This window comes from Jaculus jaculus, chromosome 5 (assembly GCF_020740685.1).
Source record: "Jaculus jaculus isolate mJacJac1 chromosome 5, mJacJac1.mat.Y.cur, whole genome shotgun sequence".
Taxonomy (NCBI): Eukaryota; Metazoa; Chordata; class Mammalia; order Rodentia; family Dipodidae; genus Jaculus; species Jaculus jaculus.
Genome location: NC_059106.1, coordinates 130,426,165 through 130,441,534, shown reverse-complemented (window position 1 = coordinate 130,441,534; position 15,370 = coordinate 130,426,165). Strand labels below are relative to the sequence as shown.

Sequence of the window (15,370 nt, the reverse complement as noted above, 5' to 3'; positions counted from 1 at the left end):
CCTAGAATCTTTTATATATTACATGGACAATTACAGTAAATTTTTGTCCCTTCTCAATTTGTAAAGTTGAAAAGTAATTTTGTGCAGTTTTAAAATATGTTAACATTGGGCCCTGATTTACCCTGTATAGTGAGTTTGTGCTGTCATTAAATTATACATTTTTATTTTTTACATCCCTCTGACTCCACTCAGACCAGCCAAGGTCAAGGAGGGCCAGGGAATTGGGTTCTGCATACTCAAGGTCTTATAAACTCCAAAGTGATGGAAATACTGTAAAAATGAGGAAGGAGAAACCAAGACACCTACGGGAACTCATGGATGAACCAGAAGAACACTGTCCATCTGAGAGACACATGGCTTCCCACTGGAGCAGTGTGAGGGATGATGCACTAATGGCTAGCGAGCCGAGACAAAGGAAACAGCCTGCTCAAGAAAGGTCCCGGAGACCTCCACTTCCCAAGATCAGTGGGGACGTGCTTCTGAGCGTTGAAAGTGGTGACTGGGAGGTGACCAGTAGTCCTCACACTCGGAATTGGGAAAAACAGTACCGACACAATGACCGACTTTCACCTAAGACCTCACAGAAAGTGGGGCTTCCTTGTAAGAAAACTGTATATGGGAGGGACCATGGGCAAGGTGAGCACAGAGAAAGGAAACACAGGCCCAGGACTCCTCAACTCTCAGAAAATGAAGAGCTTCATTACCACCATGACCCAGGTAACAGAGGGTAGCCACCATGGATGTCCTGGTATCATGTATGTACAAAGTAACTAATGAATTTAGTAAGCATCATAAGCAGCCTTTTTTCTTGTATGGTTCATGCTTGAAACAAATCTTAGATCCAGACATACAAGGCATTTAGTTAATAATATCAGAACTATACCAAGAAGGAACATATTTGTTCCTTTCACCTTTTATAAGAACACATTGATTTCTTAGAGGGGTTGTCCATGCCGTTTTCAGGTGGATGTTCCCCTCTCAAATTCAGTTCTTAATTTGTCAAGACCTTGTGTCAGATACTTGTATACGTGACTCAAAGGTCCTGAATTTCTGGTGATAATTGACTTAATAGTATTTGTCTTCCAGTGGGGCTAGAAGTTCTTAAATTTCCCAAACTCATCTTTCCTGTGTATAATATGAAGCATTGCCTGTAAAAACCTTCTAGACAGTGTTTGAAAAATAGGTGCCTCCGATATTTTTGTCAGACACAGCTGGGGATAGTTCCTAAAAATACACATTTGTGGGTCAATTTGGGCTTTTTGGTTCTTTTGGCGTACGGTCTCACTCTGGTCTAGGGTGACCTGGAATTAACTAAGTAGTCTCAGGGTGTGCTGGAACTCGCAGCCATCCTTCTTCCCCTGTCTTCCTAGTGCTGAGATTAAAGGCGTGTGCCACCACACCCAGCAATTTGGGCATATTTTATACCCAGAGGTATTGCATAGAAATTAAAGCTTAAAAATCTTAGCTTGAACTTTCTGCAACTCAATAATTGGTGTTGTAAACTGTCAATATAGATAAATTCTCCATACTTCTCTAGAAATGAAATGGGTATAAGATAAACCTCCAGGTTTTTTTTTTATTTTTTATTTTTTTGAAGATCAGCTCAGACACAGTAAAGGGCTTTTTATTATCTGGGACCTGCTGAGGGAAGGATTCTCCTGTGGCTATAAAACTGTATTAACAACACAATTGCTGGGAGTTTAATAGGCCATCTCTGTCATCCTGGTTTCATGTATATAACCCTTCCTGAGTTTTACAAAAGTGGAAGGGAGTGCTCAGAGGAATCTGTGACATCACTTTCTTTTTTTTTAAATGAAATTATGAATTTATATCTCATCATTCAGATAAGAGTATTAATTATATATTGCTGTATAAAAAGATACCCCAAAGTTTAATGGCCTATAATGATACACATTTTTATCCTTACCATTTCTCTCTCTCTCTCCATATATATATATATACATATATATATATATATAAAATCAAAAATGACCCAAGTTAGATTCCCCAATACCCACATAAAGCTGGATGCACAAGGTGGCGCATACCTCTGGAGTTCATTTGCAGTGGCTATAGGCCCTGGTATGCCATTCTCTCTCTCCCCCCCCCCTTTTTTTTTAACTTTTTATTAACATTTTCCATGATTATAAAAAAATATCCCATGGTAATTCCCTCCCTCCCCCCCCACACTTTCCCCTTTGAAATTCCATTCTTCATCATATTACTTCCCCAACTCAATCATTGTACTTACATATATACAATATCAACCTATTAAGTACCCTCCTCCCTTCCTTTCTCTGCCCTTTATATCTCCTTTTTAATTTACTGGCCTCTGCTACTAAGTATTTTCCTTCTCACGCAGAAGCCCAATCATCTGTAGCTAGGATCCACATATGAGGGAGAACATGTGGCGCTTGGATTTCTGGGCCTGGGTTACCTCACTTAGTATAATCCTTTCCAGATCCATCCATTTTCCTGCAAATTTCATAATTTTTTTTCTTTTTTCTTTTTCTTTTTCTGTACCGCTGAGTAGAACTCCATTGTATAAATGTGCCACATCTTCATTATCCACTCATCAGTTGAGGGACATCTAGGCTGGTTCCATTTCCCAGCTATTATAAATTGATCAGCAATAAACATGGTTGAGCACGTACTTCTAAGGAAATGATATGAGTCCTTCGGATATATGCCTAGGAGTGCTATAGCTGGGTCATATGGTAGATCAATCTTTAGCTGTTTTCAGAACCTCCACACTGATTTCCACAATGGCTGAACCAGATTGCATTCCCACTAGCAGTGTAGAAGGGTTCCTCTTTTTCCACATCCCCTCCAACATTTATGATCATTTGTGTTCATGATGGTAGCAAATATGACAGGCGTGAGATGGAATCTCAATGTAGTTTTAATCTGCATTTCCCTGATGACTAGTGACGTAGAACATTTTTTTAGGTGCTTATATGCCATTCATATTTCTTCCTTTGAGAACGCTCTCTTTAGCTCCATAGCCCATTTTTTGATTGGCTTGTTTGCTTCCTTATTTAACTTTTTGAGTTCTTTGTGTATCCTAGATATTAATCCTCTATCAGATATATAGCTGGCGAAGATTTTTTCCCATTCTGTAGGTTGCCTCTTTGCTTTTATCACTGTATCCTTTGCAGTGCAAAATCTTTGTAATTTCATGAGGTCCCATCATCACTTTCTTATTTGTGATTGAAAACTCATAAGTTTCAGTCAACATGAAGACTCATGTTGATTCAGTGATTTTTTTTTTTTTTTTTCCTGTCACAGTGTCTCATGTTAATGGACTTGGTTATAAGGAAAATTAAAATTCACTTCAACAGCCATATGGAATATAGACCACATATATTGTTACTTTGAGTCTTAAGCTTAGATGTGAGGCTTAAAGGGTTAATCATCAAGCTAAAAAGATGGATACATAAATGCTTCCAACTGAGATAAACCATATGAGGGAAATGAGCAAAGAACTGTGGAAAACACAAGAGAATATAGTCCATCTGGAGTAGGTTATAAAGAAGTCGTTTTTAGCATGAACACATGCTGGAGTATATAAGGGGTCTGGAGGGTGATACCATTGATCTCTAGTTATGATTCATGCATCTGATTTCACAAATGTACTCTGAGGGATGGTTCACTTTTAACGCGCTTTGTTATGCTGTAGGTGTTTTAAACAGGGTTGGGAGCATGAAACTAAATTGTAGTTGCAGGTGTGTTTTCAGTTTGCTAGCACAAAGGTTTAGAAAATAGTTTGGCCAGGCAGCTCTTCAGATGCCATAGTGTGAACTGTGTGGTATTTATCACTTTATATTCAGCTTGCTTAAAATATTACTTCCCTAATCTCTCTTGGCATTTGATTTTGTAGCCTTCTTGGAGTAAATCAGAGAAATACATTAAAATAAATAACTAGGTACTGGTGTCTGTTCTTGCTGTTGAAAAAAAGTACAATTCTTTAGAATTGATGGCACATACGAAAGTTATATTTCAGTGAATAATAAAATTATCAAGGTGACAAGACTAGTTCTCAGATTATATGCAGAACTACTTACAGAAGTCAATTGAAAATTGGAATGTAAAATAGCATTACTAAATTAAATGCATGATTGGTTAGCTTTCTATAGAGCAATGAAACCATACCAAACCTTTGAGGAAGACCTCACTTTAGAGAGTGCACAGTAACAGCTTGTTTATGCATGTTATCTTCTTATCTCTCAGGGCTGTGGAATATCAGTCAGAGGTACTCTGATTTGTCTTCTGTATCAGGTGACTTATAAAATATTCATGCATGATATCAGTCAGTCAGACATTATTTAGTGTTATTTGAAGCCAGTGTAAATTTAATTTAAATAAGCCTGTTAAAAGAGCCCTGTTTTTAGTAATGTAGCCACGTGTCCCAGCACTCAGGTAGCAGAGACAGCAGAATCTCTGCAAGCTTAAAGACAGCCTTCTATCAAGAATCTTTCCTCCCAATTATTCTATCAGATTTTATTTAAAGAGAATGCCTTCCTTGTGTTCATTTTTGAGGTTTTTGGGCTCACATTCTGCAGAGTGCTGAAGAAGAAAATCAAAACAAAATTAGTTGAAGAAATTTTTGGAAATGTGACTGTATGGAAGTATGAGGGAACTCAGTGTAGAACACTTGCCTAGCATGAGCCTCCCCAGTAAACCCCACACTCCAGAGGAAAACAGTGCAAGGGAAAGGGAGAACAGGGAGCAGGAAAAGCAAGCTGTTGAAGTGTGGCTCAGCTGCTTGGAAGTTGTCTCTAGGCTCAGCTTGGCTTGTCATGATAGAGGCCGCTGTTCTGTTAGCTGCCTTCCATGCACTGTCCAGTAATTTAAAACATTTCTGCTTTTATTCCTTCTTATATGTACTCTTACACTTCAGGCAGTAGCTAAGACAGGTCTGGCAGTCCAGAAACACAGTATCCTAGACTATGAGTGTCTCTAATGTGAATGACAAATTCTAGTGACACAGTAGGGATTTAAGCAAACCATTTATCCTTTATATATTTGAGCCTTAGAGAAATAATACCTCAAATTTTCACTTTTTAACATAAAATTGTATTCTCTTTTTAACAGATAATGGTTATAATCTTATGACATTGTCAGTTACTGTTCATGAGATTATAGCTTTTAAAGACTATAAACTGAATATTTTTTTTGTGGTTAAGCTGTTTTGTGTAGCATAGCAGGACATGCTAGTAAAGAAACTTCAGTGTCTTGAAATAAGAATATATCCCACTAGAATATGTCCGAGAAGCTAGGCATATTCTATCATTCTTGGTGATTTGGGTACTTTATTGAACTTTGTCTATATATTAGACTATGATATAACAGCATACCTGTTATTGAGCTTTTCCATTTTTTTTTTAATTTATTAGTTTTCTTTTCAGTAAATACAGGCAGTTTGGTACCATTATTTAGGCTCATCTGTGATCTACCCCTTCCCATTAGACCCTCCTTGTTAATGAAAATGGGTCGTGCATTGTGGCGTTAGCCCCCAGTTATTGGTATGATAAATGTCTCTGCAAATCATGACCCAACATGTGACTCTGACATTCTTTCCGCCCCCTCTTCCACAAAATTTCCCTGAGCCATGTTGGGTTCATTTTTGGTCTGCTTCAGTGCTGAGGTGTAGGGGGCCTCTGAGGCTCTGGCTCTCTGATTTGGTAGGAGTTGATTTTTCTCTGTGTTGGTCTCCTTCCCCTTTGTGCTGGTATCCAGTTCACAGGAAAACATCACCCTTGATTATTTCACCAGTTGTCCTTAGTTTCAGTCGGGCCCCTTTTGAGGTATGGTGGGGCAGCTCTCTTCTTAGGATCTGCATCTATCTGGAAAAGAGAAGCAGATTCTCCAACGGAGAGTAAGTTAGCACCTGGAAAATTGAGATAACACTTACTTTTTTGATAGACAGTATGATAGGTGTAGGCCCTCTTATACCCCGTGATTGATGGTAGCTTAATATTGTAGAGTGGGCTTGTGTTTGGGTATGGTTCTGACTTGTTTCCCAGCTCTAGCTATGGGTCTAGTACCACTGAGTGGATCAGTTAGCCAAATCAAGAGCAATTGATTCCTCACCATGGCTGTGTACCACTATTGCACTTGTGTGGGCATCACATCTGGTTATTTGTTGCTAATTAGGTTAAACAATGTGTTGCTTGGAGAGATATTGGTCATTTCCCCCAGTCGCCTATGTAGCACCTTCTGGCACTAGACAAGCTGGGGACTGACTCTCTTCTGGCTTCCAGCCATGCCATTCCATTTTACGCGTCAGCTGCATATGGAGTCTTCAGCAATAAGGTCTTACCACTGGCCTTTGGTGGTTCATCAAGTACTCTGACAGAAGTCTGTCATTGTTTTGGGAAACTTTGTAGGTTTCTCTGATCAAAAGCTCATTGTGGATGGTAGGCCCAAGCTGGAAGTGGGGGTTACAGGTCAGTGTCCACTAAGAAATTGAGGAAAAACATAACTAATATACAAGAATTAGAGAGGAGAGAGATAGAGGGGAGAGGGAGGGAGGGAAGATGTAGGAGATTTAGGTCAGTCTTGATCCTACCCTCTCCAGTGTCTTGTGGTTCAGGTGTTTCCTGTAAGAGTCTAATGAAGGTTCAGCCATTTGGTCTGTCTTTTAGGAAGTAGAATTTTATGGTACCATTGCCATTTGGGTCCGGATTACCCAGCAAGCACCTCATGGACTAGACAATAAGATGGATGGGAGGGCAAGGAGGGAATCGAAGGGTGAGCTTTTCCATTGTTAAGTACCCTACTTCACTTATTTTCCCTAAAATTTACTTTCCTAGATATGACCATGCTAATCATAATTAAGGAAGGTTTGTATTCCATTTACCTATTATCTGCTTTGGGGAAGGAATATCCCACACTGGTCAGAAGTCTCTGGCAAAACCAGATCAGACCAGCAGAAAATTCAGTACTTCCAAAGGTGATTTGAAGTGATCTGCCTAACCAGGCACTGAGAAATGTGAAGCTAAGAAAGAAACATGTCTGTCTCTGTCTCTCTCTCTCTGTCTGTCTCTCTCTCTCTCTGTCTCTCTTTCTATGTGTGTGTTTGTGTGTACATACACACAGATATACATGAGTCTGGCATTTGACTTTCCCACAAGATTAGTTTGACTCTACAAAAGTAGGCTTCACAAACTAATGTCTCTTCTTTAGTTTTCTCTTTGCTTGTGTATATGTATTAACAACAATTAAAGAAAATGTGGTAAGACATTTTAATTACAATTATTTAAATGTACAGTTACTTGGGCATTATATACTACTGTCTGTATTAATTGTTCCATTGCTACTTGTAAATAAGAATCAATTGGAAAAGCTTAAAACAAACATACTAAGGTCAGTACTCACCTAAGCTACTCAAATTAGTATCTCTAGGTGTTGGCAAATATTTTTATATCCTTGAAGTACTAACAACTGATTCTAATGTGGCAGTGGTTGGTGCCACTGGTATAAACACAGTTGATTGGGAGCAAATTTGTTCACCCCTTGTTATCCTTTTACTGATGGTTGCTGTTGTAGATGTCTGATCTTATTTATTCCGTAAAGATATTTTATTGTTTCTGAGCATGATAGATTAATGCATTGATGAAAGTTTACTTATGATAGGACACAAAGGAAAATTTTTATAGTTTTGTAATAACCATTAAGATGTATTTGATTAAACTTTATAAAAGAATATATGCTGTTTATTTTTCAAAGTAATTAGTCAACATTGTCTACCAGTCCTCTCAGATTCTTTTCCCCCAGAACAATAGAATTCTGAGGTCATTGTGCTCAAATATTGTCTGTTTCTCTGAATAGTTCGTAAGGACATTAACAGGTGAATCAAAGCCATGGGAACAATCTAAAGCAAGTGGTGCTGTTTATCAGATGGAGATCACAGCTAGACCATGGTGGTGTGGAGGTGTTTAAGTCACTTTCAGGTGGCGCCCTTTCTGCTCTACAGCAGAATGTACAGCTGGGGGGAGCTGGGGGGGAGTGAGGGGGAGCGACTCTGCTTACCAGCTTAGCTGCTTTAACACTGACTCTGTAACCTTCTTTTCTCTAGATTTCTTTTTTAAATTTTCAGTGGCTTTTCTTTCCCTTCCTGTTGTTTTGAAGGATTTTCTTGCAGCTTCCTGCGTGGTTTTCTGCTGTAGAAGAAACTTGGAGAGGGGGGTTTAGCGGACAGCCTTGAATTGATAACTCTGTTAAGATATTTGAATAATTTTCATTGCAATTTCCATGCCTATGAAAAACATGAATTTTGAATTTATCTTACACTGAATTCTAGCATGTAGTCAGTATTTTCAGTGTTTGATATGAAAGGAAAATTTCTTAATTTTTTCTACTTTTAAAGAAACATCCCGAGTTACCTTATTCCATTAATTTTTTTTCTAGGAATGAAACCAAGAATGTTGAAAGAAACTATCTCTACTCCAACACGAGTGACTCACAAAGATCAGGAATGGTATGATGCTGAAATTGCCAGGAAACTGCAGGAAGAAGAACTTCTGGTGAGCACATTTTAAGGCAGCAGTTCAAGTTATTTACTAGAGGTCTGTGTGTGTACATGTGTGAACTGAACCACAATTCAATTATATAATGAATATTATGGAAATTATAGTGGACAGTAAATAATTAGCAGTCTCTTCTTGATAGGTGGAAGACAAAAGACAATAGGAATTGGGTAGAAGAGCTATCCTTACCCACTTCTTTCTGTGTTTTCAGTTCCCCTTTGTCAAATGTAGTACAAAAAAATTCTAAACTGAAAAATCTAAAATAAGAAACATAGCTTTTAGTACAATGTATGTTACAAGTATTCTATTGTTAGAGCTGTTTATCTTTTACTGTGACTGATTTGTGAACTGAATTTTTTTCCCCAAAACATTTATTTTTTGGAGAGAAAGAGAATGGGCACACTAGAACTTTCTGCCACTGCAAACAAACTCCAGATGCATGTGCCACTTTGTGTATCTCGTTTCATTTGGGTACTAGGGAATTGAATCATGGCCATCACACTTTGCCAGCAAGCACCTTGAACTGCTGAGCCATCTCTCCAGCCCTGAATTGAACTTTTTAGTATGTATGCATTTATATATGTAGAAGAGCATAACTATATATATCTGTAATCTTATCTATCATCTTTCTGTCTATATTTATATAAATAGGGGGAGGGGATGGGTAGGCGATGGATGGGTAGGCAATGGGTGATTGATTGGTAGTTAGGGCTTGGTACTTTCTTCAGTGAGGGTGTTGAAATGTATCCTAGTAAATAAAGGGTCCGTCACATCCAGCTGTACTTACCAGTAATCATTAGCAACAGAACCGTATATACTGTTCTTTGCATTAGTAAAGTATTGAAATTACCTAAAACCTGCTATAGAATTTGAGCTAAAGAGATACTGATTCTTGCTTGCTACTGAAAGTATATGAACTGGTTATAGTCTTCAGGGATTTCGGTTACAGTAAACTTTGTATAAGATATTTTAAGTGGAGCACACACATTCCAATTCAATTTTGTGTGTGTGTGTCTTTTCCACAGGCGACCCACGTGGACATCAGAGCAGCTCAAGTAGCCCAAGATGAGGTCTGTACTTCTCAGTGAACTTGACCAATATTCTTTGGAAACATCCAAATAATTTTCAAAGCTCAATTCTGTAGTTATGATACTGACTTGATCTTGGTTAGGAAATTGCCCGACTTCTAATGGCAGAAGAAAAGAAAGCTTACAAGAAAGCCAAAGAGCGAGAGAAGTCGTCTGTGGACAAAAGAAAGAATGATGCTGAGTGGAAGGTAGGGTAGGGGCTTTTTGTTTTCTTCACTTTGCGTTTTATTTAGAAGTAAAGTTATAAATGAAAGCAAGATGCTGTCTATAAATAATTTCTGCAGATATATTTGGGATGTCTGTATTATCTTAATTACAAATGTGAATCTAATGTGCAAAAGTTTTTTTTAACCATTAAAAAAATTATTGAACTGTTGACAAGTCACAATTTTAAAAGTATCTTATAAAATCTTCACACCCACTGGAATCCAGGTACTTATGATACTGAACCATTTCATATTCATGTACCTACAGGCAACATTTTCATATACTTTTAGAATTACCATAGTGACATGCTTCTGCTTAATTTCTCATTTTGTTTGCATTGTTGTTTTTTTTTTTTTAATTTTAATTTGGTAGAAAATGCATGGATGCAACATGTGTTGGCATCATTTCCCTTGTCCTTGCCCCCATTCCACAGAGGGTCCTCTTCATTGATATTGCTGGTATTCACCATGGAGTTGTAAGTTATAAGTTGTAAGAGCAGCAGTCAGTCACTGTGGTACGGGAGATGGGCAGTGCCTCCAGACATTGCCTACCACCCTATGGCTCCTACTCCGCAAAATTCCCTGAGCTGTGATGGGTGTGTTTTAAGTCTCCTTTAGTGTTGTGCTCTCAGAAGTCTCTGGATTTCTTCTTAGGTACTTTTGAGTATCCTGTGTCTCGACCATGTACCTATTTCTTGTTTCTTTGAGATGCCTTGATTGATGAAAGATTGATACATCTATAGCTAACACTAGCAGTTGTTGCTTATGTCTCAGTACAAGAACTCCTTAGTAGAAGCCTGCAGTGGGTACCTTGCCTCTCATGAATGAGAAATTGACCACAGAAAAGACAGAAGTTCACTCTGATGTAAAGCCATCTGATTATGGTGTATGCTGGTGGCAAGTTAAATTTAACAATAATTGTGCTCAAGGCACCATTCCAGACCTCCATGGAAACACAAAAGTACATTTTTTTCTAACAGTATTTAATGTAGAGAGGAAGACAAATTGCAGACAAGTAAGAAATAGAAGGCCATGTGTAGAAGAGCCGATGAGGAAGAGAATTCATATAGCAAAGCCCCTTTAAGCAGAGGTTGCACTATTCCTGGAAGAGTGAAACATAGGGTATGTATCCATGATACATGTGACCTGTAACACTGTTCTTTCCTAAACAAATTCCTCCTCTGTGACCCTGATTTGGCCTCAGTCTTAGACATCATTATGAGGAAAAAGACCTTGAAACCATGTCAGTAGTACTGCTGAAGCATCCTAGTGCTTTTTCTTGCTCACTTGCCAAGTGCCAGATTTAAATTAAATCTGTTTAGTCACCCACCCCACCATTAGTAATTCAAGATTTCTTCTAATACATTTATTTTTATTTATTTATTTGACAGTTGGAGAGAAACAGAGGGAGGAGTGGAGAGAATGGGCATGCCAGGGTCTCCTGCTACTGCAAACAAACTCCAGATACATGTGCCTCTTTATGCATCTGATTTTATATGGGTACTGGGGAATCAAACCCAGACTATCCATCACCTTTGCAAGCAAGCTACTTGAACTGCTGAACCATCTTTTAGTTGAGGAATCCCAAATGGCTTCTGCTACATTGAAGGAGCAACAATCACTCAGATTCCTTGTTAACTAGAAAAAGATACATTGTGGTTTGTAAGTCAGAAAAGTTAGAAGGCAGGTACCACATTGCTAGCTACTATCAGGACTTGTACAATTACCTAATTCTGTAACTGGTGCTGAGACAGTTCCCTTTGAAAAGTTGACCTGCATGTTCTTTAATTGACTGGCTGTAGAATTACAGCCTTAAGTCAAATATATAGTGAAAACTTACCCATCTACACAGAATCCAATTGACTGTTTCTGACAGGATTTACCATTTGTTATATGGTTCTTTTGTCAGTGATCTTTGGCCAAGCTTGCATGCTTGGGAAAACACGTTCATGTGTAGGTAGCCTTTTCATGTGATTGCACTGACCCCTCTCACCAGACCTAAGTGGTTGTCTATAAAAATATTTTGTTACTCAAATAACTGTAACCTGAAATTTCTAAAAGAACATTTGACATACCATACCTATTTTCTTAATTTTGTCTTTCTTTTTCCTTGGTATTTTTCCTCTATCTTTAGTCAAAAGCAGCTAAGTCAACACACTCAAAGTCAAAAGACAGTGATGAGGCTTACCGTGTCAAGATTGATAGGCCAGCAAGGTAAGATGACCCTTGAAAAGGAGAGTGAGAAAGCTGTCATTGGTGTGAGTAATGATGGCTCAGTGACTGGGGTTGTGATCTAAAACTTTAGTGGTGAGGTGGTGTCAACATCATTTTCAGTTTTAAGTTGGGTTACATAAATCAAATAAAGAAGGCTGGAGAGGTGGCTTAGCAAATAAGGTGCTTGCCTGTGAACCCTAAAGTCCTAGGTTTTATAATAGTAACTATGTTGTTCTACATTTTAAAACTCCATTTCTTTCTCTCTTTTTTTTAAAAAAAAATATTTTTATTTTTGAGAGACAGAGAGAAAAAGAATGGGTGTGCCAGGGCCACCAGCTGCTGCAAAACCTCACCTTCTGCATCTGGCTTAGGTGGGTCCTGGAGAATTTCATCTGGGTACTTTGGCTCTTCAGGCAGGCCCCTTAACTGCTAAGCCATCTCTGTAGCCCATGTTGTTCTATATTTAATAAGTGTATAGGAATGGACCAGTCACCTGATCGAACCCATTCTCTCTCACATGGTAACCAGTTAGCTATCTTGTACTTGGTAGGTAACTGCAGGTAACTGACATAATCTAATTGGAGCAATTACTCTCTATAAGTTGGCATCCCTTGTTCATTCCTCATGATGCCTAGTATCCACAGAGAGAATGCCATGGTTAGGGTAAGACATTTGAACACACTTGCTTTTATTTTTATATTACAGAGCCAAGTGTATCAAACTCATTATAACTTTATAAACCTCAGAACAATTTAGCTTTATAACTATACAAAATATTTTATTAACATGCTTTTATATTTGATAAACATTAATTTCATCTGGTTCTATGCTTGAAATTGATAATTGGTTACACCTTTGGGCAACAAAACCAATAATGAGGTTTTAATTTTAATTTTGTTAATGCCAAGTATCTGCAAGAATCTATAATTAAGTAGTTAATAAAATGCTTAAATTTCCCAAGTTTTAAAAACATCATGACATCAAAATAAAAGAGACTGAGTGAGATAGGGAGGGAATGTGATAGAGAGTGGAGTTTCAAAGGGGAAAATGGGGGGAAGGAGGGAATTACAATGGGATATTGTTTACAATCATGGAAGCTGTCAATAAAAAAGCATTTTGTTTTCTGTGATATAAAATAATTATTGCTGGGCGTGGTGGCTCACGCCTTTAATCCCAGCACTCGGGAGGCAGAGGTGGGAGGATTGCCTGAGTTCGAGGCCAGCCTGAGACTCCATAGTGAATTCCAGGTTAGCCTGGCCTACAGTGAGACCCTACCTCGAAAAACCAAAAAAAAAAAAAATAAATAAATAAATAGATAAATAAAATAAAAAAATTATAAATGTGTTATATAGGTAGCAGCAGATGTTTTACGATCTACTTTGCCACCTAGTGGATAAAGGAATGTTGCTCATGAGATTTTCTGTTTATTGAAGTTCTCCCTCTTAGTCTTTACTGGCCTTTCTCCTTTCTCCTTTCCTCCCATTCTTTTTTCTTTAGCTCAATTAATTTCTTTATTTGTTTCATTTCTTCCTCTTCTTTTTGATAAAACATTCCAAAGTAAACTAATGGCAGATCATGTCTTCCTCACATTTGCTTCTTTGTAGCACTATATTCCATGTAGACTAGTTATTGAGAAAAAGTTTGTTTCAGTTGAATTAAGTAGATCAAAACAAAGGAAGAACAGGGTAAAATAATGAATTCAAGGTCATGCCATTGTCCAGGAAACTCAAATAATGATTTGAAACCATTTTGGTTTTGAATTTCTACAGAAAATATTTTACCATGTAATATAATAAGAGATCAAATTTTGGTAACCACTACTTAGTTATCTCTTTAAATTCTGGCTTCCTTCAGGCCACTACCACCTGGCATAACAGAAGCTGAGGACCTGGATTATTCTCATGTTACACACCAGCATAGTGCCACACGCCATTTCTCAAAGTCAGAGTCTTCACATAAAGGTAAGAGTGTGTAGTCCAACTTCAGATCCAAGTTCTCTTCCTCTAGACATGCCATTGTATTATTCTTTACATATTAAAGCACAATCAAGAAAGACAAAAATAAAAAGGCATCTCAAATTTTCCTCCAGAGAGAGATTATCTTTGTTCATATTATTAGAGGTAACTTGTAGATTTTTTGGAATGTTTTTTTCTATACAGTTAAAACATTTTTATTCTGAAATCTGAAAGGTTTTAAATACTGACATGTTTACAAAGTTTCAGATTTTGGGAGCATTTCAGATTTAGATTTCAGGATTAGGAATTCTCTCAACCCCTAAATCAATGTTTATATAGATTAGACGTGGAAAAATTAAGAGTCTATGTACATCATTCAATGGAAAGGTCTGAAATCTAAAACAGTTTTAGTTCCAAGCAATCTTTTTCGATAGTATATACAGCTTATCAATGAATGTATGAATTAGATTGAAAATCTAATATCATATGGTATGACATCAGTGTCACACCAAACATATGGAAGAAAGTTGAGGTCAAGAAAACAGGCAATGTCATGGAGATCCTAAGTGGAATTGCCCTTCAAGAGATGCTGATGGGACATTTGCTTCAAGGTTAGACCTTCTTAAAGATATTTTTGGGGGAGTAATGAGGTCAAAAATTTCTTATACTAATATTTTTCATCAGCAAAATAGAGGCAATGATATATTAAATCCAGAGTTGCAAGGATCATTTAAGATTAATGAAATAACACTGTACCCAAAGCTGGGTATGGTGGCACATGCCTTTAATCCCAGCACTTGGGAGGCAGATAGAGCAGGATCACAATGAGTTTGAGGCCACCATGAGACTACATAGTGAATTCCAGGTTAGCCTGAGCTAGAGTGAAACCCTACCTCAAAAACAAACAAACAAAAAAAAAGACTGGAAGACTGGGCACAATGGCACACACTTGTAATGGCAGGAAAATTAGGTGTTTCCTGCCAGTCTGGGTTACATAGTAATACACTACCAAAGAAATAAAAATGAAAAATGATATATGAAAGGTAGTACAAATATTGGGTCTTATTATCTGATGGATTATTTTTTGTTGAAGCTTTCTTAGACTTTTTTTTTTTTTTTTTTTTTTTCTGGTTTTTCAAGGTAGGGTCTCACTGTAGCCCAGGCTGACTTGGAATTCACTATGGAGTCTCAGGGTGGCCTCGAACTCACGGCAATCTTCCCACCTCTGCCTCCCGAGTGCTGGGATTAAAGGCTTGAGCCACCATGCCCAGCAGACTTTTGATTTTTAATCACCCTTTCTAAAGTCATTAAAAAGACCATTGCTGGGTGTGGAGAGACTGCTCAGCAGTTAAAGATACTTACTTACAAAGCCTGAG

At 37.8% G+C, this 15,370-nt stretch overlaps 1 protein-coding gene across 3 annotated transcripts in view; it reads left to right on the top strand.

Annotated features, from left to right (window-relative positions):
* The window catches only part of Ccdc50 (coiled-coil domain containing 50), a 70,984-nt gene that overhangs the window by 49,010 nt on the left and 6,604 nt on the right, over nucleotides 1-15,370 (top strand). For 2 of the 3 annotated variants that reach the window (XM_045149295.1, XM_045149294.1), the window contains 6 exons: nucleotides 193-717; nucleotides 8,413-8,528; nucleotides 9,557-9,601; nucleotides 9,703-9,807; nucleotides 11,960-12,039; nucleotides 13,894-14,000. In XM_045149295.1, the coding sequence (XP_045005230.1) occupies nucleotides 193-717; nucleotides 8,413-8,528; nucleotides 9,557-9,601; nucleotides 9,703-9,807; nucleotides 11,960-12,039; nucleotides 13,894-14,000 (978 nt within the window). The remainder of the gene's footprint in view (nucleotides 1-192; nucleotides 718-8,412; nucleotides 8,529-9,556; nucleotides 9,602-9,702; nucleotides 9,808-11,959; nucleotides 12,040-13,893; nucleotides 14,001-15,370) is intronic. The other variant, XM_004654263.3, reaches the window with a different exon arrangement.